This window comes from Lagopus leucura, unplaced genomic scaffold (genome assembly GCF_019238085.1).
Source record: "Lagopus leucura isolate 7727_CA_CO unplaced genomic scaffold, USGS_WTPT01 Super-Scaffold_702, whole genome shotgun sequence".
Classification (NCBI taxonomy): Eukaryota; Metazoa; Chordata; class Aves; order Galliformes; family Phasianidae; genus Lagopus; species Lagopus leucura.
Window position 1 is genome coordinate 8,281,048 of NW_024962254.1, and position 26,050 is coordinate 8,307,097.

Sequence of the window (26,050 nt, forward strand, 5' to 3'; positions counted from 1 at the left end):
TTGTAAGGAAAGCATTTTTTACATTCAGTGATGTGTAGCACTGGCACAAGTTGCAGAGGTGGTAGATGCCCCAACCCTGCATACATTCAAGGTCAGTGTGGACCAGGCTTTGTGAGCAGCCCTGAGACCCACACTGAAGCTGGCAGTTACTATTCCAAAACCATGGAAAAAGTGATCAAAAGAGCCAAACAGATGATGGCAGAATAAACCTTCATTTTCTTTTTTTTTTCCCTCAAAGGAAATTGTGCCTTATTGATGGTTTTGAACAATAGCCTGCTTACATCTCCATAAAACATCTGGGAAGTCAAAGTTAGCTAAAGTTTCTCAAAGAAACAAAGTCACTGTAGGGTGAGAGGAAAGGCCCTTGAAGACTAACTGGTTAAAAGACAGGGATAAGTGGACAGACAGCAAGGTGGAAATCACCCATGGGATACAAGGACCTCTGCGCTTCACTGCTTTCTGCAAGTGATGTGAAAAAAATCATAGAATCACAGAATGGTTTGGGTTGAAAAAGACCTTAAAGCCAGTTCCAACCCTTGCCATGGGCTGATTGCCTCCATCAGCTCAGGCTGCCCAGGACACATCCAACCTGGCCTTGAGCACCTCCAGGGATGGGGCACCACAGCTCTCTGGGCAAAGAAAAAGGGTGCCTGAGTTAAGTGACAGATACAAGTGCATGCAGCAAGAAAAATGATGCTGAGTGTAAAAACCTGCAAAAGTACATTGTGGTTCTGAGTGATAAAAACCTTCTCATAAGCTAATGGTAGCTGAAAAAAAGCAGTCCCAGCTCTATAAGCACCACACTGTCTATGCATCTCAAAAATGGAACCTTAGCTATGATAGTTCAAAGACAAAGTTAGCTGGGCAGAAAGGCAAGTGGATATCAGAGACTGTTAGGAATTAAGGACAGAACAAGCCAGAAAGCATCACGGCACTGTGACACAGACGTCTGGGGCACCTGCATCCTGAATACAGCATGAGTCACAGCACCGGCCCCATCCAGGGAAGGATGCCATCAAACAACGACCCAGAAAGAACAAGAAAGCAATTGGAGTTGCAGAACTATTTCTGTGTGAGGAATGATTTTGTTGGATCAGGGCTTGGAAAAAATAGAAAGGACAATTGAAAGCAGATAGCACAGGTTTTGCAAAGAAAGAGCTGGGAGGAGAAGGGAACGGGCCGTGTCTTTGGGCAGAAGCAGTACAGAAAGCCATAGCTGAGGAGGTGGATGATCACCTCTGTAACCCCTGGACTGAGGGCTGTGGGAACTCGGGCTCACAGAAATAAAAAAGGAAAAAAATCTAAAGGAGGGGGCAAAGCCAGCTAAAGGTTATTGGAAATGAGTCCTGCAAAAACAGCTTGAGATGTGGCAGTGGAGATGAAACACTTTGGCTGGAGGAAACACTACTGTGCATGGCTTGGAGCATCTCTTGGCCGAGGAGAAGCTGATAGCTGGAGAAGGGAAGCAACTGTGGGGGATCTTATCATGGAATCACAGAATAGCCTAAGTTGGAAGGGACCCATGAGGATCGTTAGTCCAACTCCCGACTCCACACAGCACTACCCAAAACCCAAACGAATGTCTGAGAGCACTGTCCAAACGCCTCCTGAGCTCCAGCAGCTCGGGGCCGTGCCCACAGCCCTGGGCAGGCTGCTCCATGCCCACCGCCCTGTGGTGCAGACCTTCTCTCACCCCCAGCTGTCCTCCCCTGTCACAGCTCCATGCCGTTCCCTGTCGCTGTCACACAGAGCAGAGCTCAGCGCTGCCTCCGCTCCCTGTGAGGAGCTGCAGCTGCCATCAGGCCTCCCCTCAGCCTGCTCTGCTCTGGGCTGAGCTCAGCCGCCCCTCATAGGTCTCGCCCTCAGACCCTTCACCATCCTTGCAGCCGTCCTTTGGACACCCTTTCATGGTTTTACGTCCTCCTTATGTTGTGTCACACAGTGCTCGATATCAGTGCGTACAAACGCCTGACCGGGCTGTACGAATTAGAAGTCAGGTTCCAGCGGTGCCCAGCGATACGACAAGCGCCGCAGGGCTCGGCCCGTAACTCAACGAGCCCACGCCAGCAGCACGGCCGGGCGCACGGCGGGCAGCAGCCACGAGGGGGCGGCGCAGGGCCGGGCGCTGTGGGCGCTGCTGGGCGGAGTTGCGCCGAGCCGGGCGGAGCCGCACCGCGCCGAGCAGTGCCGAGCGCGCCGTGCCGTGCCGTGCCGTGCCGAGCCCGCCATGGCCATCGCACACATCGCCACCGAGTACGTCTTCTCGGACTTCTTGCTGAAGGAGCCGCCCGAGACGCGTTACAAAGGGCTGCGGCTGGAGCTGGCGCTGGACAAGATCGTCACCTGCATCGCCGTTGGGCTGCCGCTGCTGCTCATCTCCCTCGCCTTCGCCCAGGAGGTCTCCATCGGTAACCGCCCCCCGCCGCCCCCTCCCCGCGGCACACAAAGGCTTGGGCGGGGCGGGGGCAGCGCTGCGAGCGCCGGGGTTTGGGGAGGGGCTCGGCACCGGGGGTCCGCTCGGGGTCGGGGCGGAGTGTGCTTGGAGGTGATCGAGAGCCGTGGGGATGCGGCGCTGAGGGACGTGGGCAGTGGGCATGGGCTGGGGTTGGACGTGGTGAGCTTAGTGGTCTTTTCCAACCTTAATGATTCCGTGATTCTATGAAAAACATCGTGTATGGCGCTAATCAGATCTCAAACTGCATAATAGGTAAGGTGCCCCCACCATCTAATGCCATGTTTCAGTGGATGTGGCTTTGACCCAGAACTTGGAAACAACCAAGCAGAAGTGCTGAGGACAACCATGTCCTGTGGTACTTTGGTCAGTCAGAGACTGAAAGGGTGCAGAAGCGTTTCTATAAGCGAACCTTTCCATTTCACATCAGCTACAACAAGTGCACTTGTCTTCTTGAAGCAGCGAAAAAGAAGGCTTTCAATTTAGGGGCTGCGCAGGTGCACAAAGTAGCTCATGCGGGGATCTGTTCTTCCTCCATTTTCCTCTCTGAAAGCGCTGTGCCCAGCTCAGTTGGAAGCAACGCCTGCCCACCAAGGTCTCTGCCGAGCCCTGCAGTGGTATTTCTTTCATTTTTCAGAGAATCATTAAACACAGAATGGTTTGGGTTGGAAGGGAACTTAAAGCCCACCCAACCCCTGCCATGGGCTGGTTGCCTCCATCAGCTCAAGATGCCCAGGGCTTATCCAACCTGGCCTTGAGCACCTCCAGGGATGGGGCACCACAGCTCTCTGGGCAGCTGTGCCAGGGCCTCACCATTCTAGGAAGAAATTCTTTACACATAACATCTAACCTAAATCTCCCCTCTTTTAGTTTAAAGTTACTTTCCTCCTCTATGCGAAGCTCCAACCTGCAGCTGAATTGCTAAGTTTGGTGAAAGTTTCCTTTCTTTTGGATGAGCAAAGGTCTCATTTTCACTAACCGAATGTTTGGGCCCTGGTGCATGGCATATACAGCATACAGTACCTTTCAATATGAAAATGATTCAAATTGATTCTGTGACTACAGCAGATTCACAAAGCACAAATTAAAGTATGCACTGTGTTTTGCACACCAGGGATACACCATGTATCTCTATTTTTTTTTACTTGTGATCTTGAGAACCCAGAAGAAAACCTGAAGCTTGAAAGCCAGTTCCTGTGTTTCAAAAAGAAAAAGACCAACCGTGTGCTGGCAGGCCCCGGTGTGAGCAAAGCTACCCACGTGGTTTCCATACAGAAAGTGATAGTTGCTCCCCGTGCTGCGCTGACTGCCGGGCAGGAGCTTTTCTTTTTAAGGTGTTTTGAGGGATGCATTGGGTCTTGGCACTTCCCTGGGCACTGGTGTGGAGCCAGTGTTGAAATGGAAAGTAAGTATTTGTTTCAAATGCTTCCTGATGTAGTTGTGCTTTTTAACTCAGGGCTGCTAAACTGATAGAAAATGGTAGGTCTGTTTTGAGTCTGAGAAAGGGCAACCCCAAATCTGGAGTGGTTGTGAAAGCAATGTGTGAGTCACAACATGGAAATATCTCTTCCTCTGCATACAAAAATTGCATGCACTTTGCAAAAATAAGTGCTCAGATCCTATTTCTATTGTGATAATTACATTCTTCCCACCTAAAGTACCCTGGCAGCTTCAGCTGTTGCCTTCCTGCTGTTTGGTGCTCAGTTGCAGCACAGGGGCCCTATAACTGCAATTTTAATCCCACCTGTGTTTGCTGTTGGTTATGAGAAATGATTAAGACCTTTACAAAGGTTTTCTGATGCTATCAAGTGACTTCTTGTTTTGATGGAAATTTCAGATAGCAGATGAGATTCAGTTTGTGTATTGCAAAGGATTTCTATGCAGGAGGCACGGTACATCCACTGTGCTCTGTCAGGGAGCCCTGCGGGTCGGTAGGCACGTGGCCCCTGCTCTGTTTGTCTGCATCCTGCAAGGAAGGGGAAAACTTAGGCCTGAGTTTGTTTTTAGTTATACTCTGTATGTGTTTGATATTGTTTTCTACTGGGAATTGGGAAATAATCGTAGGGTTGTGAGGATTTGAGCAGCGTTGTGTGCATGTGTTACATGACTACTTTACATTGTTTCCTATGGCATTCAGCAGTTTTTAGGGTGAATACGCTACGGGTGGTCAGGTACTACTCTGTCACTGAGACATGGGCAGTTGAAATATCTTTCAGTGCCACTTCTTAGGGCTTTGTCAGCCTCACTGTGTGGAGAAGGGCAAAGAGAAGTCTCCAGAGCCCTCTGCCTCACAGCAAGTGCTGTGATAGCTGCTGCATCTTGGAGTACAGAGGGCTTTGTGGAACTGCATGGAGGAAAGTGGCACATCCAGACCTTTCCAGGACAAGACAGTCCCCAAGCATGTTGGGTAGAGAGGAAATAGAAACAGGCAGAGAGAGCTGGAGCTGTTCAGCCTGGAGAAAAGCAAGCTCTGGGGAGACTGGAGGGCAGCCTCTCATTATCTAAAGGGGCTGTAAGAAAGAAGGGGATAGACTCTTCAGCAGGGTCTGTTGTGATAGGACAAGGGGAAATGGTTTCAAACTAGAAGAGGGAGACTTACACTGGATATAAGAAAAAAGTTTTTTATGCTAAGTGTGATGAGGCACTGGCGCAAGTTGCCCAGAGAGATGGTGGATGCCCCATCCTTGAAGACATTTAGGGTCAAGCTGGACAGGACTCTGAGTATCTGATCGAACTGTAGGTGTCCCTGTCCACTGCAGGGGGGTTGGACTCGATGGCCTTTAATAAAGGTCCTTTCCAACTCAAATGATTTTATGATTCTGTGTATGGCTCATGTATTCCTAGCATGACTTTATCCTCCTTATAACATCTATGCTTATTATATGACATAGCAAACCCCTGGGAAAGCTTCCCAGGACCAGGAAACCACCATGTGCCAAGTAAAGACACTTAAACTTGGGTATAACCAACATGAAGGTTTGGGTAGCACTATGAGCTTATCAGTTGTGACAGGTTGGGAAGTGCCTGACCATAGACCAGCCCACAGCAGTGGTATGTGCCTGTCAAAATGAGAATTTGTAGCACTGAATGAGTATTACTGTCCCTAATGATCTCAGGTTGCCCCCACCTTGCTGTGCTGGAGGTGCCCATAGGTGAGGAGGCCCTACCCTGTGCCATGCATACCACGGGATTAATGCTCCCAGTGATTGCCTTGGGTTTTCCAACTGGTGACAAACTTCTGTGTGCTGCTCATATCCCACCTAGTTTCTGGGAGGATATTTTTTTCCTTGTTTGTTTTAGTTCTCATCTCTGCCAGGAGGCTGTATGTAGACTTTGGGATGCCTTGGACAGTAGAACAGGGGGTATGAAGGGGATTAGCCTTATCTTTTGGACTGGACTCCTTGCCTCTGCTGCTAGGCCCTTGCTGGCCCTTCCTGCTGGTGTGTCTGCTTTCATGTTCACAAGTCGTGGGGTTGGGTTTTGGGAAACAATCTGACCTTGTGACTTCTGTGATAGCTAGGTTAGATTGGGTGTCATTAGGCCAAAGACTATGACTGTGGCAGCTGCTGGCTGGGAGCTCAGAGGACATTCCCCAGGGCTGCTGAAGCAGGCTGCGTGCTGGGATGCGGGCTGTGCCTCGTGCTTTTATTTGTTGAAACTGGGAGAGTTCATGAGAGGACTGACTGTGGAGCAGTGCTTCTCACCCTCCCCAAACTCTTTCCACTTCATCGCCTTCAGACTGAAGAATTTCTCCTTAACAGCTAACCTAAGTTTCGCCTCTTTTAGATTAAAGTCATTCACCCTTGTTCCATCACTATCAGACTGTGCAAAAAGTTGGTCTCCCTCCTGTTTGTAGGCTCCCTTCAGGTACCAGAAGGCTGCAGTGAGGTCTCCCTGGAGCCTTCTCTTCTCCAGGCTGAACAAGCACCCACTCTCCAAGCCTTTCTTCATAGGGAAGGTGCTCCAGCCCTCTGAGCATCTTTGTGGCCTCTTCTGGACCTGCTCCAAGAGCTCCACATCCTTCTTGTGCTGGGGACCAACGCAGTACTCCAGATGGGGTCCCAGAAAGGCAGAGTAGAGAGGGATGATCACCTCCATTGCCCTGCTGGCCTCTGTTGATGCAGCCCAGGATACAGTGGGTCTTCCAGGCCATAAGTGCACACTGCTGGCTCATGTCACCCTGGATGTTCCAGCGATTTGCTGATTATGGTTTTTCCATGGCAGCACATGCCGTGCTACTCTTTGGCACATGAAGAGCCCTCAGTGAAGATCAGAAGTACCTGCTGTCAGGGACAAGCCTGTGCCAAGAGCTTCCAACCCAAACCTGCAGCAATGTTTGCTTCACTGGCAAGTCCAAATTGCCTTTGGGTAAACATCTTCATCTATCAATGAGGAGAGTCTTTTCTGCTCAACATCTACAGAGCCAGGCTTTCATTTCCTACAGAAATGATGGAAAGCTGTTTTGGGGACCAAAACTTGTTTTAAAGCGCTGTGGCCCTCTGACATTGCCAGAGGATTGCAGTAACAGTGAAGTAGCAGTGGAGCCAGAGGTTCATTGCATCAGCTCTGAGATGTTTCTCCTTTGGGTGAAGAGAAACTTGTTATGTTTTTTTGTATGTCATTGGTGGGAATTTCATTGGGAAGGGTTTTTTTTCCCCTGATTATTAAACAAACCTGTCACTCTGAAGGCCTTCCAGGTCAACACCTAGCTCTTTTCCCCCTGCCTGGTTTTGAGAGTTCCTTGAGGAACAGCTCCCAGCCCCATGGAGTGGGACAGACACCTGGTGGCTCCTCTGCTTGAATATGGCATCACCTGGGCTTTATGTTCTGCTTCCCCACTGCTAAAGTCAGCCTTGGCAAACAGTTGTTCCTTTCCTGCTGTAGCTCCCTCCACAATTCCTTCTTGAACACCGTGAGTATCCTTCACCTGGTGTGCCACTTTGGTCCGTAAGAGGCATCTATAAATCTAATAAACACATTCTTTCTGGTCTGCTCTTAATGCATGCATGCAAACCCACACATCCAGTTTCTTCTCCTTTGGCATGCATTGGGACATCTTTTTTTTTTTTTTATTTTGAAGTGTGAGGTTGTCTTTTAATATTGGTGAGAAGAGTGTGCGTTGGATGGTGCCTGGCAGTCTGTACATTGTGTACGTGTTGCTTGATTTTCCTGTTTGTGGCTGCCAGTGTCGCTAATTCTTGCTGGATAAAATCAGGTATTTGAATATCATGGCTGGTTCATTTTGCCCAGTTCAACATTATGGTAGTAATTAATGGCTGAGTTTTCATTTGAGCCTATGCAAATCTCTTCCCAATGATTGCGGTGCAGTAGGAAGCAGTAATTACTCACTGAAGGTTTAATCTGTTTAGCTACAAACCACCTGACCTCAGTTCAGGAAAAGCACTTCAGTGTGTGGTTAATGTTGATTCTTGGAAGCAATGTCTTTTAGTTTCTTAATTAGATGCCTTGGTGGGAAGAGAGGTGTTGGGCTGCTGGGGACAAAACCAGTGCTTCCTGCTGGTACCTGCCTTGGTGAGGGATGAGGCACAGCCTGGGGTGTCACTTTGTTTGCCAGCAAGGCAGTCACCTGCTGAACTGGGACTCTGTCCTTTCAATCAGGGATTTTCTTTGGGAGATGAAACGATGTCACCAGGGCAGGATCTCCACCTGTGGGCTGTCCTGTGCTGGAGAGGAGTTGGAGAGTCGCCAGCTGCAAAAAAAGAATGGGTTTTCCAGTCCCAGGCACAGAGGAGACACTGGGTGCTGTTGGCAAGGTGGACATGAAGCTATGTGGAGCTGGGCAAGGTGACAGCTCAAGTTGCTGCTCTTCAGCTGAGGTCACACAGGCGTGCCTGTGTGCCCCTTTGGAGGGGAAAAGGAGGGGAAAAAAGGGTGTAAAATCATGTTGACTTTCAGATGCGTTGAGTAATCTGTGTTTGGTGAAGATAATGCGCAAAGATGTAATCTCTTTGCACCATGATTAGTGCAAAGATGTACTTATATTAACAAGAATTTACAAGCAGAACTGCACTAAGTTAATTAAATAGCAGGGTGGTAACTGGAGAGTCCCCATCTCCTCTGCTGTCTGTTTCTGACCTGCTGGACTCCTGGCTGAAGGTCTGAAGGTCTCCTAAGTCTGGGCTGAAGTGTGGGGATCTGAAGAGCTGAGCTTGCTGCCCTGGGATTGCTGTGCCTGTTCTGGTAGGAAGTTGTGTCTGCACCACTTTGGAGGCTGCCTTGTGCATCACTGATTTAAGGGCCCTCTCACTTTCAGTGATTTTGCACCCATTCATGAGAATGAACACCCTGCATGTCGTTCTTTTTGCAGATGCCAGACACAGACAGGACAAAGCATCTTGCTGAACACTTCTGTTGCTCACCCCGTGAAAGGGCCACTTGTTTCCTGCTGCACTCAGCCAGCAGCAGGGGGTTTGTTAGGGAAAGCAGAGTATAGATGATGCCCATCAAGGACAGAGACACTCCAATTGCATCCTTCTTTTCTCCTTTTTTTTTTTTTTCTTCTCTGCAGGTTATTTCTTCCACAGGTAATGGGAATTTCTCTGCAAAGCAGAAACTTCTGAAGCTTTAGGAGAGTGCAAGAGCTTGTGTTGTGCCAAGTTAGTTAAGCCACGTGAGCTCTGGGCTGATAAACAGCAACTTGTTTTCCATAAGGGAGGCTTGTGACAGATCAGACCCCATCATTATGATACTACAGCCTCAGAAATAATTGTAATAGTGAGTCATAGGGAAAAGCTTTCATTTATAATTCCCCTTAACTGTGCTACATTGTGAAAAGGCTGTACAAGTTACAAGGCTAGTGCAGTCATCTTCTGTTACAGAAGCAGTTCTTGTTCTCTAGAGGCTAAACTAGCAAAGAGGCTCAACAGTCTTGTACAGAAACATGCTCTCATAAAGCATAAAGTGATGCCATCTACCAATAACTTTGAGAAAAGGAAAGAAAAAAGTAGCAGTGTTTCCCTTTTTTGCTCTTTTGACATTTGTGTTGTGCTGGAGGAGGCGTCGGAGGCTGTTCTTGGCATAGAGGTCCTCAAGGAAGGGTGACCTCCACTTTGTGTAAACATTTGGTGAAACAGCTGTTGTGTTTCAGCATCTAGGAAAATCCACTGAAAACTTTACATTTTGCTGTGGCTGTCACAGCTTCCAAAGGAAAAGCAAAACCCCTTGTCCTGTGTTACTGTCTCTCACCTAAGGGGGCTACTGATGCTCCACATCAAATAACCACTTTTCCTCTTTGACACACATTTCAGGAAGACTTAGCTGCTGCCTGTCATCTGGTCAGAGCAGAATTTGACTCCCGGGCTGAGGCTGTTCTGGCTGCCACTTAGTGCCTCAATCTTACATTTAAGTGCCAGAGGCTGGAGAAGTGCTGGGAGTGAGCAGAGATGGCTGTGGTGTGCCTGGCCCTGAACCTGGAGACCTTTGGAAGAGCCTGGGGACCACTCCTGCTCTGCTAGGAGTTACAGCAGGGCTAACATGAACCCAAAGCCAAAACTCATGCTCAGAGGCAGAATAAGTGTGGGACACACCTGCCTTTGCATTACTGCATGGACTGCAGGGCTGGGGGAATGATATTTGAGGTCTTCTTTCAATACATGTGAGGGGTGAGCACTTGGGATTAAGATGGTGTGCTGTGGTAGCTGCTTCCTTGGGAAACCAGCCTCATGTGGTCACACTTTTTATCTGTTGGCTCTCCTTTGGCCAATGTGAGGAAGAGGGGTCTGAGTGGTAACAGTCCTTCCCCAGAATTATGGAAGTAGTCCTAAAAGATGGATGTTTCTAGCATCTGTTTCAACGTTTAGGAGACATTAGAGAGTCCCAGTGGGAGTTCTGGATGTAGTTCTGTGGGAATTCAGTGATTCTCAGTGCTGCTATACTTCCTACTCTCAATGTAATAGCTTAGGATGCAGCAAAATCACAAGTATGAGCTTTTTTTTTTGCTTTTTTTTTTTTTTTTCTAAGTTTGATTTATTTTCTTTCATCTTTTGAGTGCATGATCCCTTCTGCTCTGTTTTCCAGGTGCCCAGATAAGCTGCTTTGCACCCAGCTCCTTCTCCTGGCGCCAGGCTGCCTACGTGGACTCCTATTGCTGGGCAGCAGTGCAGCAAAAGCAGCCAGCCTACAACAACCTGGAGAACATTCCGCTCTGGCTCCATAAAGTACGTACGGGTCTCCTCATGGAAACAGTGGCCACATGTAGAAGCCTGCCTTTACATTCCCTTTCTCATTCCTCCTTTTTTGCCCAAAGAAATTGTGGATGCCCCATCCCTGGAGATGCTCTAGGCCAGATTGGATAGGACTCTGGGCAAAGTGATCTAGTAGAAGGTGTCCCTGTCCCGGCAGGTTTCAGAGCTGGATGATCTATAATGTCCCTTCCAGCCCAAACCATTCCGTGGATGCTGTGATTCTATGATTCTTCTCTGGTGTTATCCCTGGCTTTGACTTGACTTTCTGTTTTTAGACAGAGTGTTTTCTTTTTCTTACTTCCAAAGGGGTAGAGCTGGAAGAGACATTTTCTGCTTATAAGTAAAGGATCTGTTTTTATAGGATAACAAATGTCACCAGTTAGCTGACAAAAGAGTAATGTTGATGTGTTGCCCTGGAGCTGGGTGCCCAACATGTCTTTAAAGAACTGCTTTAACTTCAGGATACAAGACACAGCAGCTGACTTAATGCTGTATCAAAACCTTAATTTCTGAAAGCAAGATAGTAAAAATATTTGATATTTTTATTGTATTATACTTGGCCAGTTGGAGAAAGTTGGATGCAGGGCAGATACGGATTTTGGGAGAGGTGAAATATATAATGGGCACCAACATGTTTCAGTGTGCTTTTCTGAGAAGCTTTTCTGAGCTTCTCAGGTTGTTCCCATTAAGCCTTTCACTGCTGCAAGCAAAGCAGCATCATTAGGAGTTCCCAGCGAGGGGCCTATTCTGTGGCTGCAAAGTGCAGTGGGTTCTGAGATACCTGAGATGCATCAAAGGGGTTGGCTGAGTTTTGACATGAGTTGCAGATTCTGACTTAAATGCTTGGGCAGTGCTGATGGTGAAGTCAGAAACACAGCAGGAGCTCTGTGGATGTGTGGATTTTGTTGTGTGCTGCTGTTTTAATACCTTATTACCACATTCAAGCCACAGTTTTGTGTCCCAGCAAATCACCCCAGTGGCCATGGGATGAGGACCTGGTGTTAGAGGCAGCTTGGCTCTGGGACCTGCAGTGCCTGTTTTTCTGGGCTCTGCTGGCACAACCAATGCCTCAGCTTTTATTGTCCAGTCAGCTGGTTAGATCTCCTCGGACAGACAGTTCAGGGCTACCTCTGATTCACTTCTTGCCCCAGAACCCTGGCCGTAAAGGTTTCCTACTGCCTTCCTCAGTGAGCTCCACTCATAACCTGGACCTAGAGGTCCTTCATTTCATGAATATTAAAGCCAGAGTTGTTGGCTTCCAACCTGAACTCATCATTGCTCAATGAGTGCCCTAGCTCACTTCAGCCAGGCATGCGGAGACTGAAGCTGCTGGGACATCAGTCTGCTTGGGCAGGAGGGGCCTCGGCCTGCAGAGCTGGACGCCTTGCTCCCTCCCTCTATCAAGGAAATGACTTCTTGTTACCTGTCTCTTTTAATTGAACTTTATGCTACAGCTGATAGCTGGCAATTGCAGCTGCAAATCTCTTAGTTTGCCAGCTATGGCAAATAAGCCTTTGTGTCATACTGACATGACACAGCCCATGTTAATCTGCTGACTGGCGCTGTCTCAGGAATCTCTGCAAGGCTCTTAGTGCCACAGTTCCTCTATGGCAGGTGGTATGTGATGTTTCCTTCTGAAACCCTGCAGGCTGGCAGTGAGCAGCGCCTCCAAACAGCTGAGTCACAGCTTGTGTCTGGGCCAGGGTGCCTGGGCCTAACCTCTGCGCCCATGCTTGGCCCCCAGCCCTGCCAGTGGAGCAGCTGTCAAAACTGCACATGCTGCTTGGAGGACAGCCAGTGGGATGGGATGGGATGGAAGGGAATGGTTAGTTGGAAGGACCTACAGAGACCATTAAGTCCAGTTGCCTGACAACTTCAGAGTTTGCAAAAGCTAAAGCATATTATTGAGGGCGTTATCACCTCAAGAGGTGACCTGCTGTTGCCACTGCTGAAACTCACCACCAACTGCCTCAGTGTGCTTGCATCCACTGTTTTGTCTCCAAAAAGTTTCAGCAAGCATCAATAAATGAACAATTCTTTCTGCATGGAGGAATTCAGTGACGCACCTTTGCTTCATCCACACTTCCATGTCAGGCACTATTTTGTCAGACTGCCCCTCTGATGCCATCTATCACACAGTACCAAAATGTACTGGGATACTGATGGAAAGGTTCAGCCTCTACTGCCATCCTACCAAGACTTGTCTCTGTGGTCATGGGCCAACATAATAAAGTAAGAGGCAGCCCTCATATTTGTTCCCTTTGTGCAGTTTGCTTCTCATCTCTAAAGATGATGGTCTGTTTTGATAAAACATAACTTTGTTTTGAACTGGAATGGAAACAAGCTTTTGGCCTCTGTGAGTGGCCAGTCTAGTCAAGGAGAAGACTGTTCTGTGAAGCCTTTTAATGCATCGTACACAGAGAGGTTTATACAGGTACAAACGGGAGACCAATGAGCGTTATCTTAGTGGCTCTTGGTAGGCACCAAACATAGCAACTGAGCAAGGTGTGGGGAAAGTAATAGAACTGAGATGTACTGTGGACCTGTGGGTTGCTTTCTGAATTGCTTGTCTGTAGATATACAAACCCTCCTGAGGTCCTTTAGTGAGTTGTTGATAGGATTACCATCACAGTTGTTACCAGGTTGGTAACAGCTTCCCAGCTGACTGAGGATTCCTCATCTTTCACCTATAAAGCCCCACCCAGAGCGATTAGAGTGCAAGGAAAATAGGATACAGATACATTTCCGAACCATTCTTTGTGTGGTGTTACAGTTAGTTTAGTCTCATTAGCCTCACTATTTGAATCTGGAAAAACAGCTTTTAAGCTGTATTGTAGCAGAGAGCACATAACAGGAGGAATAAAAAAGGTCATGCATGGTTTGAAATTCACTTTCAGTTCTGGAGGCAGGACAGTCTCTCAACCACGTGGCAACCTTTAGAATGATGAGTCATTTACAGCTCATGCTTCTGCTCTGAAAGCTGGTGAAACATCTCATGCAATAGGAACAGGGTTGTATCCAGAGGGAGCTTAATAGCTTTGGTTCTGGAAGAATTTGTTGCTGTCAGCCAGTTTGGGGCATGCTTCGTTTGCTTGAACTCTTCCTGTTGGCATGTAGGAATTTGGGGCTGAAGAAGCTGGTACTTCATTGTTATCTTATTGTTTAATGAAAAATATTTTGATCCTAAATCAGTAGAAGTGCTTCAGTGCTTCCTTCTTTGTTTAGTATTACTGTATGCCTGTCAATTTTCTCAAGGCTGTCTTTCAGACCCGGGCAGTTCAACAGCTTTGTGTTATTGTTCAGAGAGTGTTATTACTGTGATGAGGTGATCAGAGGTGATGAGGCCCTGGCACAGCTGCCCAGAGAGCTGTGGTGCCCCATCCCTGGAGGTGCTCAAGGCCAGGCTGGATGGGCCCTGGGCAGCCTGAGCTGGTGGGGGGCAACCAACCCATGGCAGGGGTTGGGGCTGGGTGGGCTTTAAGTTCCCTTCCAACCCAAACCATCCTATGGTTCTATGATTGACTTAGTGTTTTGCCACTATTAACCATAGTACAAGTCTGAATGCTTGCAATCATTTCAGCAGTGTTTGCCCAAAATAAATAAGGACTGAAGATGCTGCAAAATGAGAAAATGTTTTTTCCTATAATTTCACAGAGGTGGTTCTCACCTTCCACTCACTGCCTTTATCCAAGTCTCAAGTCCTATCAAATAGATCACTGCACTGTTGGCAGCTGTTTTTTCTTTGAATCTCAAGACAGTATTTGAGCATATGAAGAAGTCAGTAAGAAGCCCTTTCAGCTTGCCTGTCACAGCTGTACTTACACTATCTTAGTATGGTTGAAGCTGAGGATGCTATATCATAGAACCATAGAACTGTTTGACTTGGAAGGGACCCTTTAAGGCTATCTAGTCCAACTCATCTGCCATGAACAGAGACACCTACAGCTAGACCAGGTGCTTGGAGCCCTGACCAGTGTGATCCTGAATGTCTCCAACAATGGAGCATCCACTTCTCTGGGTGTATATAACAGGCTCTTTTAGGTTTTAGTCTGATTTTTCCCTTATTTTCAGGAGAGTGTGAAGGTGATGCATTTTTAAAAGACAGTCCTTTGGTTCAATCATCTTATCTGTATATACAAAATCATTACTCATTACATACAGTGTCTCATGTATGCATTGCAATGTGCAATGCAATGTGTCTCATGTATGCATTTTGATTGCTGAATTAGCTGAGTTCTCAGTGATTAGTTCAAAGGGACTGAACCATATGTCTTCAAGAAGGCAAGTCAACCTCAAGAAACTCAGAAGGGTGTTTAGCAGGGCAGAGAACAGAGACCTTAGAAATAGCCTGGGATCTTCTACTTGCCAGCTTCTTTAAAGCCTGGGAAGACTCCTGTAGACAGCTATGACAGTGTGTGCTAGACGTTGGGCAGCTGATCTGGACTGTACTTGGCTAATTGCTGTTATTTGGAGCTGTGGCCATAGCATGTTGCTAAGCAGTAGCTTCCAGTTGTTCAGGTGGATATGTTTTGTGGAGGACCTTTCAATAAAAGATGGCAAAAACCATGTCAAGAGAGTATTTGGAATTCATTGTGATATTTGCAGCACTAGATCTGACACTGTAGACTGTGTATGCGCACTGGGAACTGAAATGTAGTGAGGATAGTTTATGCCATTCTGAAAATTCATCTGAACCAAAGTGCTCACAACTCCCAGTAAAACATTTTGGAAAACATGCACTCAATTTGTGCAGGTAAATTTCATGGGAGAATCAGTTGCAGACACTTGAATAAATAGTCATGACTTTGCATTTTCTGAATAGATTTCTAGAGTTCCTACTCCATACATGAGGGTTATTTGTCTTCTCCATTCACAGTATTGATTTAAAACTGCTCAAGCTAGTTCTCACTGGGGATGTAAGAAAACAGCACACGTCTATGAGTGTAAGCATTTTGGTGTGCGTAGCTGATTTGTTTAGAGCTAACCCTCATGGCTGCTCTTGCAAGTAAAGACTGAAAACCACATGAACCACATTCTGTGCTGAAATGGGGGATCGTGGCTCTACATCCTGACTCTTCTGTACATCCTGCTCAAGTTTGAGGTGCTCTTGGTTTTGAGGAGAAGTTAGGGTACAGCCTGTAAAGCACGCAGTGCTCAAGATTTGTGGAGTTAAATGAGCTGCAGCAGTACAGGATGAGGGAATTGAGTGCTTGGCTTTGTAGTGCTGGGCTTCCTTGGGAGCTCATGGTTTGACAAAGGCTACTATCAGACTGGGTGACCAACAAGGGAAGGTACATCCATTGGAGCTCAAATGTGCTTGGCAGAAAACATGTAGGAAGATCTAGTTGTGAGTCTCTGGTACATGCATTACTCTTGTGTGGAATCATAATCACACAGTATAATAATCATGGAAACACAGAACATCCTGAGTTGGAAAGGACCCATAAGGATGATCAAGTCCAAATCCTGGCAAATAATCAAACATTTCCTATGCTGAGCACCTCCCAAACTTGGAGCAATGTAGCTGAAGCTCCTTTACTCTGGTTTTGAGTGCCAGACTTGTTGGGCCTTTGCCTTTCCTTTTGTTTTCCTCTTGCACTGGGTGGAGATGGAAGCTAAGGGCCTCCAGGTGTTATAGCCCTTACTGCAGTTCACTAATGAAGTTCAGAAAAGAACATGTCACACCATAGGATATTTTACCTGTTCTAATGTGTATGTTCCACTTTCTGTGTTGTGCCATGTCATTTACTAATTTAAATCCAACATTGTGAACTTGCCTTTGGAAAGGAACTTGATAAACAGCAAAGTAAAACTGAGTTTTACTTTTAGGGAAGTAACTTTCTCTGTCTGTAGAGCTCTCAAGGTCAGTGCTACTTCCTGTTTTGTCTGATTACTACAGGACTGGAGCAGCAGTTCCCCTTTTTTCATTGCCTTTGAAGTAAATATATAAAAAGGGGCATATTGCACATGCACATCCATGTGTGAATACCACAGTGTCCATTTCGTAAAATGAGAAGTCTTTGTGCGTGACTCTAAACGCAGTCAGATGAGCTGGGTAATCCAAGTCTGTTGTTCTAAAACCTAGGACTCATGCTGAATGACTTTGCATTTTCACTTCTGCCTGTTGGTTCAGGACCCCAAAATGTAATGATTCAGAACAATTGGCTAGTTATGTAAGCCTGCTGTTAACAAATGGAACAAATGTCCTTCCTTTTAAAAAGGAGCTAGAATCAATGAAGGATGGAGTGAAGCATCAAGTGCTGTGGAAGGACTGACAAACACAGGCTTTCTTTCCAAACCAAAAGAGCTGGGCTAATGGCTGTGCTCCTGCTCTGGTTTTGTGACCATTTGGAAAAGAGTTTCATGGAGTTTCTTCATGCTTCCGTCTGCTGCAGCTTTGGGAGTTTTAAGAACCTTGTGAGGGAAATTTAGCGACATGCCTTTGTATGCATCCCAGTAATATGATGGCTGTAGGTGAATAAAAAGTGGTAAAGCAGTCAGGGAAGGAGAAAATGCAAGGAGAGAAGGTTGTATGAGGGCAGGGAGGTGGGTGGGCTTGGAGGAGGTCTGGGGCAGAGCATCACAACTGTTACTTGGCTGCGTAAGTGCAGAATGTGCCACCAGAGCCTTTGTCCAGGTAAAGAAAGACCCAGGGACTGGGACAGTGCAACTTTGGGGCTGCACCTTCATTCATAATTTCATTCATTCTTTGCTTTCTGTGGCTATTTAATACTTTTCATGGCTGTATCTTACAGTCACGTATTTCATAGTGTCACATATTTCCAGTGTGACTGCTATGCAGACAGCGTGCACATCCCAAAATCTAGTTCACTTTATGGTCTCCAAATGCTGAATGAAGCTCCTTTAAGTAGTCAGTTTTCATTTCCCTGCTAATGTATCATATACAACCCTAGCATTAATGATGATGATTCATTGGTGAATGATATTAGAAGCAGCATTCCTGGATAGATGCTCAGCAACATCAGATTAATTATTTTGTGCATACGAAACGTTAATCTCTCCTGCTTAATGCAAACACAAGCTAATATTAGGTCCAGATTCTCATCTTGTAAATATCTGTTGATCCACTGATGTAAGCAGAACTGTCCCACTTAATGACTAATGATTCCAGCCCAACTTGTCTCTAAAATTCCCCTTCAGCTTTTCCACTGGACGTGCATGTGTGCAGCTATAGCACTGAAGATAGCTTAAGCCAAATCCAAATTTCTTCATCACAACTAATTTAAAATTCCATAGGAACTAAAGCTCGATTTGAGTTCAGTGAAACTATCAACAGTTTAATATAATGAATTAAAGGGCAGTCAAATTGCTCAGAATCCTATAGTAATGGCTTGTCCAACTAGACTGTACATCATGGCTCTGTAAGTGTACTGTTATGTATGAATATACACCTTGAATAGGAACTCACAGCAGATAGATAATAGGTTCTCTCCAGAAGCTGGAGGGAGTTGGAGATTTCATTTTATGGTGGAAAAGCTCCTACTTGGTGATGAATAGAAGAAGGAAACATTGAGGCTGTTGTGCTTTATGCTTTCTTCAGTCCTTTCCCTAAGCAATGGAGACTACTGTCAGGATCATGGTAACTTTATTTTGCTTTTTCATGGTGGTGTGTGGTGTTGTTTTCTGTAAAAGCTCTAAGCAGCACTGAGGTTACTGGAGCTGAATGAAGAGGGAATTGACTGCCCTGTGTGTCCCTGGTAACGAAAAGTCAGTTTAGTAGAAACATTTAAAGAAGGTTCTTGGGAATGTAATGGGCTTATGTGGAATGCTTATGGGGGATGATGGCTGGCTTATTTTATACTCAGGTGGGGCCTAATCTGAACTTTTCTTCTCCCTTCAGTTCTTCCCATACATCCTGCTGCTCGTGGCCATCCTGCTGTACCTACCATGTCTGTTCTGGCGCTTCACAGCAGCACCTCACCTCTCTTCAGACCTGAAATTTATCATGGAAGAACTTGACAAAGCCTATAACAGAGCAATCAAAGCTGCAAATAGTGTCCGTAGCGGAGACCCCAGAGACCCCGCTGACTTCATTCCAGCTGCTAATGAAAACTTAACACAGAGGTAGGACGCTGCAGCTTGGCTTTCTTTGCTGTTCTCCTTAAGCTCTGAGCAGATGTGGCACCTGCCCTCACAGAGATATTTGTTGTGAAAGATTCAGTAGTGGCTCAACACCTTTTTAAATTGATTAAATAAAAAGACATTGGAAATCATCACAGTGAGAACTTGGAGCTGGAACTTGCAAGTTTGTTTTTTTTTTTTGAACAAAGAAAACATTTGATTAGCTCTTCCAATTATTAATTATCTGAGATGTCCTGTTTTTCTTTTTTTCATTGTAACAGGCGTTAATTAGTTTTACCCACTGAGATAAGAAAACAGGAGGAGCTGCAGTCCTCACTTGTCAATGCGAGGCAGAGCCTGTTCCTTGTCTCCTGCCCTTTTAGATCTGCAGTTTCTGGGTAAAGCAAATTAAAAAACAATAGCAAAACCAATAAACAAAACCTACACCACAGCCCCCACCAAAGAAAGAAAGAAAATCAAACAACATAACCAAAAAAGCAAACCTTCTGAGCAAAGCGGTGCGCTGCCTTGGCAAGGGAAAGGCAAAGGAGTGCACTGTAAACTGAGTGAGTTCCTGAGAGTGTGTTTTGCCTTGTGGATGTACACACTATGCCTGTTTCATATTGCAAGGAACAAGAAAGTTTTTTTTGCTGTAAGGGAAATACCCTTTCTCTATTTTCCAGTGTCTGAGCTCTTAAGTGGCTTTTCTGTGTAAGATTGTCATTATTCTTCATGTAACCGCTGGTAGCTTTTCACTGGCTGTAATATCTACTGCTGACTCACCCCAATAGGAGAAAACTCAACCTCGTGTCTGCTTTCAAGGATAAGGCTGATCAGAAATTTAAGATAGGTGCGTCATCCAGTCTGTGTGACTCAGGTTTTTTCTTCTCTCTCTTGCAGCTTGTGGGAAATCTCCGAAAGCCACTTTAAATACCCGATTGTGGAGCAGTACTTGAAGACAAAGAAGAATTCCAAATGCTTAATCATCAAATACATTTTCTGCCGTTTGCTCACTCTCGTGATTATTTTCATTGCCTGCCTCTACCTGGGCTACTACATCAGCCTCTCCTCTTTGAGCGACGAGTTTCTCTGCACCATCAAAACAGGGATCTTAAAGAACGACACAACTGTTCCAGAAGTGGTTCAGTGCAAGCTGATTGCTGTTGGTGTCTTCAAGGTGCTCAGCTACATTAACCTGATCGTCTATCTCCTCGTGATGCCGCTGGTGGTGTACGCGATGTTTGTTCCCTTCCGCTGGAATTCGGGCATTCTCAAAGTGTACGAAATCCTGCCGACTTTCGACGTTCTGAAGCTGAAGTCCAAGAGCTTAGATGACTTAAGCCTTTACATCCTCTTTCTTGAGGAAAACGTGAGCGAACTGAAATCATATAAATGCCTCAAAGTGCTGGAGAACATTGCGGTTTCCGAGAAGTTTGATGTCATGCAACTTTTGATAAACCTTGGCACAATTAAGACAGATACTGTTGATGGGAAGCCAAGGACGGCTGTGCCGGGGAAGCCGGAGGAAACAGCTGTGGAAGAGTTGGAAAAAGATGCAACAGAGCTACAAGGTGAGCTGGCCTAAGCTTTCTTTAAAAGAGAGCAAGGAAAAAAGCCCAAACCAGACAAAGCCAGTCACATCTAGGTGTGTATTCTATCAAAAACACTTTAATGTGTTCTACAAGAAAATGGACCTGCTTACACTTTTCTGTGTCGTCTACAGTATAACTGCTATGACTTCATTTACGTATGATGAGTGCAGTATAGCAAAAGATTTAGATTAATGTAAAAAAATATTCAGAAAAGCTGCTGGCAGAGGAATAGAAACTGGCAAAAGAAGGAAGTGAGGCCAGCGAGTGTGTTTTGTTCATTAAGCAGAGAGAAAGGCAGATCATCTGCAAAGTGGTTTTTGCCAAAATGGTGAGTCAGGATCTGGATTGGTGCACTTGTGCTCTGGATAGTCCCATCATCTTCTAGTCATGACTGGCCCTGAGCAATTGTTATAGAAGATGTGGGGTTATATTCTGTGCTAAAATAAAAGGGTTTTTTTGTTTGTTTGTTTTTTAATGTAGTGTATTTTAAATGTGATTCTAATCCAGTGCCAAGTTATTGAAGAGAAGCCAGATATCCAGAGAGAGGCAAAAAAGGTGGCAAGTCCTTCTTCCCATTTAATGTAAACTTGGCCACTGTCACAGATGTCCCTGCAGAAGCAGCAGGACACCAGCACCTACCTCCCAGTGAAACAGTTCAAACCCATGGTCTGCCTCCTCACAAAGTCCTTCACTTGTAGAAGTGAAGATGCTTTGAAACATTCAGCAGCACAAAAACCTGAAATCTACTTTCTTTTCAGTTTACCTTGCCCCTGCATTTAATACAAAAAAAGAAGTAGCAGCATCCACAGGGTAACTGTTCCTCTGTGCTTTGGTCAAGCACTTCTTGGGCTGAGGTTTGGAGAAGTGGATTTATACAGCAGGGGAAATAAGAAGGAACAGTGAATATTATTTCAACCTGTACAAGGAACACTTAGTTCTAGAGGAGAAAGTTGGAGTACTTCTGGTAGAACGTAGTTTTCCTTTTAAATGTGACCCTTCTTGAAGATACAGGTGGGTTGTTTTGCTACCAGGGTTTAGGAGCCCAAGGTTGAGGTGTCTGCTTAATGACCTGAAGAAGCTAAGGAAAATCTGACTCACTTTTACTGAAAAGCAGAACTTTTGAAACTATTTTCATTTCACAAAAACACTTCAGAGGCTTCAAGTTTCCTTGTGTTTAGAGCGGAACAAACTGATGCTTGAAGATATGTTAAAACATGTTACAGAGAGAGGCTGCCACGTTGTGACCCACTCTGGCTGGCAGAGCCCTTTTGTTCTGACTGATGGATTTCACTGTCCACCAGCAAAGATTCTCCCATTTCTCCCCATCTTTTCATCTGTCGCTAGTGATGTCTTGTTTTAATTAGCTTTAATTGAATTGATTAATGCTAACAAAGTTGTGGTAGGTGTTCACTTTGAAATGCACAGGAGGAGATGCTGGCCAGGGTCTGGGATAAGAGGATGGGGCATCATAGAATCACAGAATGGCTGATGTTAGAAGAGGATCCATGGGCCCAAGCCCTGCTCCAGCAGGGGCACCCAGAGCAGGGTCCCCAGAGCTGTGTCCAGGTGGCTTTTGGAGATCTCCAAGGAGGAGATCCACAGCCTCTGGGCAGCCTGTGCCATTGCTCCGTCACCTGCACAGCAGAGAAATTTTCCTGTTCAGAGTGAACAAACATCCTGTGTTGTAGTTTGTGCCCATTGCCTCTTGTCCTGGCACTGGGCAACACTGATTAGAGCTTGCCTCTGTTCTTTTTGCCCCATCTTTGCATTGCTGCAGTTCTGCAAACAAGAATGTTGAGTGATTTGATGGCTTGTCACTTCTAAAAGTTAACTTTCTGCTTAGTTTTGCCAGACCGTGATGCAAGTGACCACTTGGGCCAGAAAGAAGATAAAAAGCTTCGCCAAAGACTTATTGACTCTTCATGCTGATGCCTTCCAGCCACCGCATGCAGGAGCTTCGTGCTGCTGCAAAAGGGCTTTCCTCTGCCTTCACTGTGCTGAACACAAGGTGCTGCTCTGCTCTTCAAGTCCAACTGTCCTGGGAGCCTGGCAGCTCCTCAGAGGACAGACCAGTTTACAGACTGCTTGTTGAATAACAGGCGTCGTCACATACCCGAAAAACCATGCTGTAGACTTTATTTCTTTAAGGAAAAAAAGAAAAAAAACCCACAAGAACCAAGAAGTACAAAAAAAGAAATCCCCATTGTGAGTACAAGTGAAATGCACTCAATGCACACGAAGCCAGCATTGGAAAAGAGCACTATTCTGTATAGACGTGGGAAACAGCCCTCAAAAAGAGATGGCTGTGCTGTGTTGTGACATGCTGCTTCTCTGGGCTTGGCCATCTCAATGAGGCATGTGAGGGCTTTCTCCCCTATTGAAGGGGTTGTTTGTTTGTTTGTTTGTTGAATCTGGTTAAGCATGTACCAGGTGGAGGCTGGCCACTGGTCTTTGCTGTGGAAAAATAGGGGTTGCTGTGTTCAGCCCAAGATGTCTTGAGTCATCTCAGCAGTGAAGTGTGGGATTATTCACTAGGCACTGATGGAAAAAGGATCTGCAGTCATAGTGTAAGAGGGTACTGCAGATTTTAGGGATTTTGATTTTTCAATGTATTCATAAAATAATGTCTTAACATTTTTTATACAAACTGTAATGATACATAAGCTAAATGTTAGGCTCATTTCTGTTGTCAGTTGTTTCCTTCTGGGACTAACATATCCTTCTGGGAGTTTAGACTGAAGATCAGAGAAGTTGGCTCCATTTTGTAATGATATCTAGAAAATCTTTTTTGTGTTTGTATATTTGGGACGGGTTTCAGTGTGTTTGTGGTATCAGATGCAAAACTGTCTGTGCTGTTTTCCAAAACCCACCTGAGAAGACATTCTTATTGTACTGGAATGGCACCTGCGTGCCTCAGCAGAACTAAGCTCCCCATAGGCAACATGACAGGGATGTGCACACAAAGAAAGGTTGCTCCCTCCTCATGTCCCATGACTGAATTGAAATTAGAGATAAGAAGCCGAAGTGGTTTGGACAAAGAAAAGAGGAGTGTTTGTTAATTGGAAAAGTGTCCCTGCTTGTTACTGTATGGTTTGGGGAATCTAGCGTTGTCATCCTGCTCTGCTCAGGTCCTTTACCTTCTGTTAACATAAATATGAACTCTGTCTTGAATTTTGGGCACAGGGTTAGGTGGGTGGGGGTGTGATGGTCATGGTGACAGTGCATATCTTTCACAGATGCTATGAGTGCACTTGTTTTGTGCATTGTCTGTGTTGTTGTAATTGAAGTCTCTTGTCTGTCACCTCCTTTGGTTGTCTTTTTAACGCCTGTTATTGCTAGGTAAGCCTTCCATTTTCCAGTTCATCGATGTCTTTTGTTCTTGCCTGCTAGCATTCTCTGTGCTGAGAATGAGGAATAAAAGAAGAATCAGTGTTACAGCCTTTGCACTGAACTGTTGATGTGCTGCAGCAGATTTCAAAGAGATAATGCAACTGCTTGAATTGGCTGCTCTTGCTAGACAAGTGGATCCCAAGTGCTGCTATAAGACACATTGTGTTGGTTTTACAAGAACAGGTTGGTTATGATATGATTTCCAGCTAAGAGGAACTTTATTTGAAAGGAAGTCTTGAAGTCATAATATTGTGCTAACTCTTTATATAGGATTGTAGCACAGCTGCGGTCCTAATGTGTACAGCATTACTGGCAAGAAATGGGGTGTATGTTGGGTATGGCCTGAGCTGCTGCTTTCTTCTCCCAGCAAACCCACAACCACTCTGACCTTTTCTGAACTGTCTCTGGCTGTGCTGATGCCAGCTGTGTGTGGGTACTGCAGAGGCACCATCTGCAGCAGTGTGGTGTGTTGGTTGGATGCGCAACCTAACGTGGATCGGCACAACCAGGTCCATCCACATCAATTGTATTCTCAAGGGCAATCTCATGGATGCCTTCCATAAGGTTCCCTGATGTCACCGCCTCTGCCAAGTCTGCACTTCAGAGAGAAAAGCATGCAAATACTGCTGAAGGACTAAGATGAGCTCACAGATGGCCATGAGCTACTGACCGCTTTGCTGATCCCAGTGCAGATCCCTGTGCTGCCGTCATTCAGAGAAACTCCTTTGGTTGTCTACCCCTTGTGCTTTGGATGTTCTTAGAGAAGCAGTAGTGCAATACTAAGGTTTAGTGATGAGGGTGTGTTTGAACTGTTTAGTATAAGTAATGAGCTCTTAGTCTTTAAAACATGAAGCTCCTGAAGGTAATGTGTTTCATGTTTATGAACGGTACCTTGTACTAACTCTTTTTGTGTTTAATAATATGACTTACTGCAGTGAGTCTCTTGTTGTCTTCCAAGGTTTTCAACAAAGCATGTATCCATTCTTGGTTATTTAAATAAAATTAATTTGTGAACTACAGCAGTGTAAATGGCTGAGGATTCTACGTCAGTGTCTCATAGAATCAGAATCATAGAATGGCTTGGGTTGGAAGGGACCTCAAGGATCATCAAGCTGCAACCCCCTGTCGCATGCAGGACCACCAACCTCCCCATTTAATACCAGACCAGGCTGCCCAGGGCCCCATCCAACCCGGCCTTGAACACCTCCAGGGATGGGGCATCCACAGCCTCTCTGGGCAGCTGTTCCAGCACCTCACCACTCTCATAGTAAAGAACTTAAAGAACATCTGACCAACCTCAGTGCAGTATGAGCAGCCCAATGCCACAACCTGCGCAAACTCTTTGCACGGCAGTTAAAGTGTTCATTTCGTTTTGTTCTCGTAGCAAATTTTGCTCTGATAATTTTGGTTCAGAATCTATTTAACTGTAAAAAACTGTCAATGGAACATCAGCACAAGATAGCTACTCTATGTAGCAATTTACTGTCTAAAAATTGGCCGCTTTCTCAGCATGCTTGAGCTCTTAGAATCATAGGATCATCAAGGTTGGAAGAGACCTCTAAGATCATCTAGTCCAACCATCCACCCATGACCACCTTGCCCACTGGCCATGTCCACAGAACATGTCCCTCTTCAGATGTATCTGGTTGTTGTAAGATGCATTGCAGCAGCTGCCTGTTCAGTTCTACTTCAATTTAGTAGCACCGCTCCCACTGTATTTTACTTTCTTAGATGAGCAACATTCCTATTTAGATATTAAGGAAAGGGCCCATCTTTAGTGTGTTCATCACTACATTCTTTCTAGAAACATTTACGTCCATCTGTCTTTTTAAAAATACATTAGGAAGTTAGAAGTTGAAATTTAAGTTTGCTTTCTGCCATCCTTTGAGTGTTCTCTCTACATCATTTTGATATCAAATAATTCTCCTGAAGTGGGAGAGTTGCTCACCAGCTCCTCTTTGTGCCTTCTGACACCACTCAGTAGCTCTTAGCTTCCTGGGGTGTTTTAAAACTTCTTACCAGTCACTTCCAGAGCAAAGGATGGATTTTAGGTACATGATTTGTTTCTCTTACTGAGAATGGTGAGTGGTTTTTCGGCAGGACTTCCTTCAGGAGTTTTGATGCCACACATATGTCCAGGCCTGGAGTCTGATTTGAAAAGGCTGTGCAGGAAGGCTGTGCCATAGGGCCAATTTAAGAAAGTTTGTAATTCCACTTTTAATGAATTTAGAGTGCATTCCCTTCAGTGAATTGTTGTCATCACTACACGAGTGTTTTCCTCACACCTAATCATCTCCTGGATTATTTTATCTTTTCTATTGTATGTATGA

At 45.6% G+C, this 26,050-nt stretch overlaps 1 protein-coding gene across 2 annotated transcripts; it reads left to right on the top strand.

Annotated features, from left to right (window-relative positions):
- The first annotated feature begins 2,198 nt into the window (after window positions 1-2,198).
- On the top strand, window positions 2,199-24,728 carry PANX1 (pannexin 1). Of its 2 annotated transcripts, none has more exons than XM_042862507.1 (5): window positions 2,199-2,408; window positions 10,490-10,629; window positions 18,518-18,741; window positions 19,639-20,309; window positions 22,174-24,728. In XM_042862507.1, the coding sequence occupies exons 1-5, from the start codon at window positions 2,228-2,230 to the stop codon at window positions 22,257-22,259; spliced, it is 1,302 nt and encodes a 433-aa protein (XP_042718441.1). In that variant the 5' UTR covers window positions 2,199-2,227; the 3' UTR covers window positions 22,260-24,728. The 2 variants fall into 2 exon arrangements, with proteins under 2 accessions (XP_042718441.1, XP_042718442.1); XM_042862508.1 differs by lacking the exon at window positions 2,199-2,408 and adding an exon at window positions 3,785-3,857.
- Window positions 24,729-26,050: the final 1,322 nt, after the last annotated feature.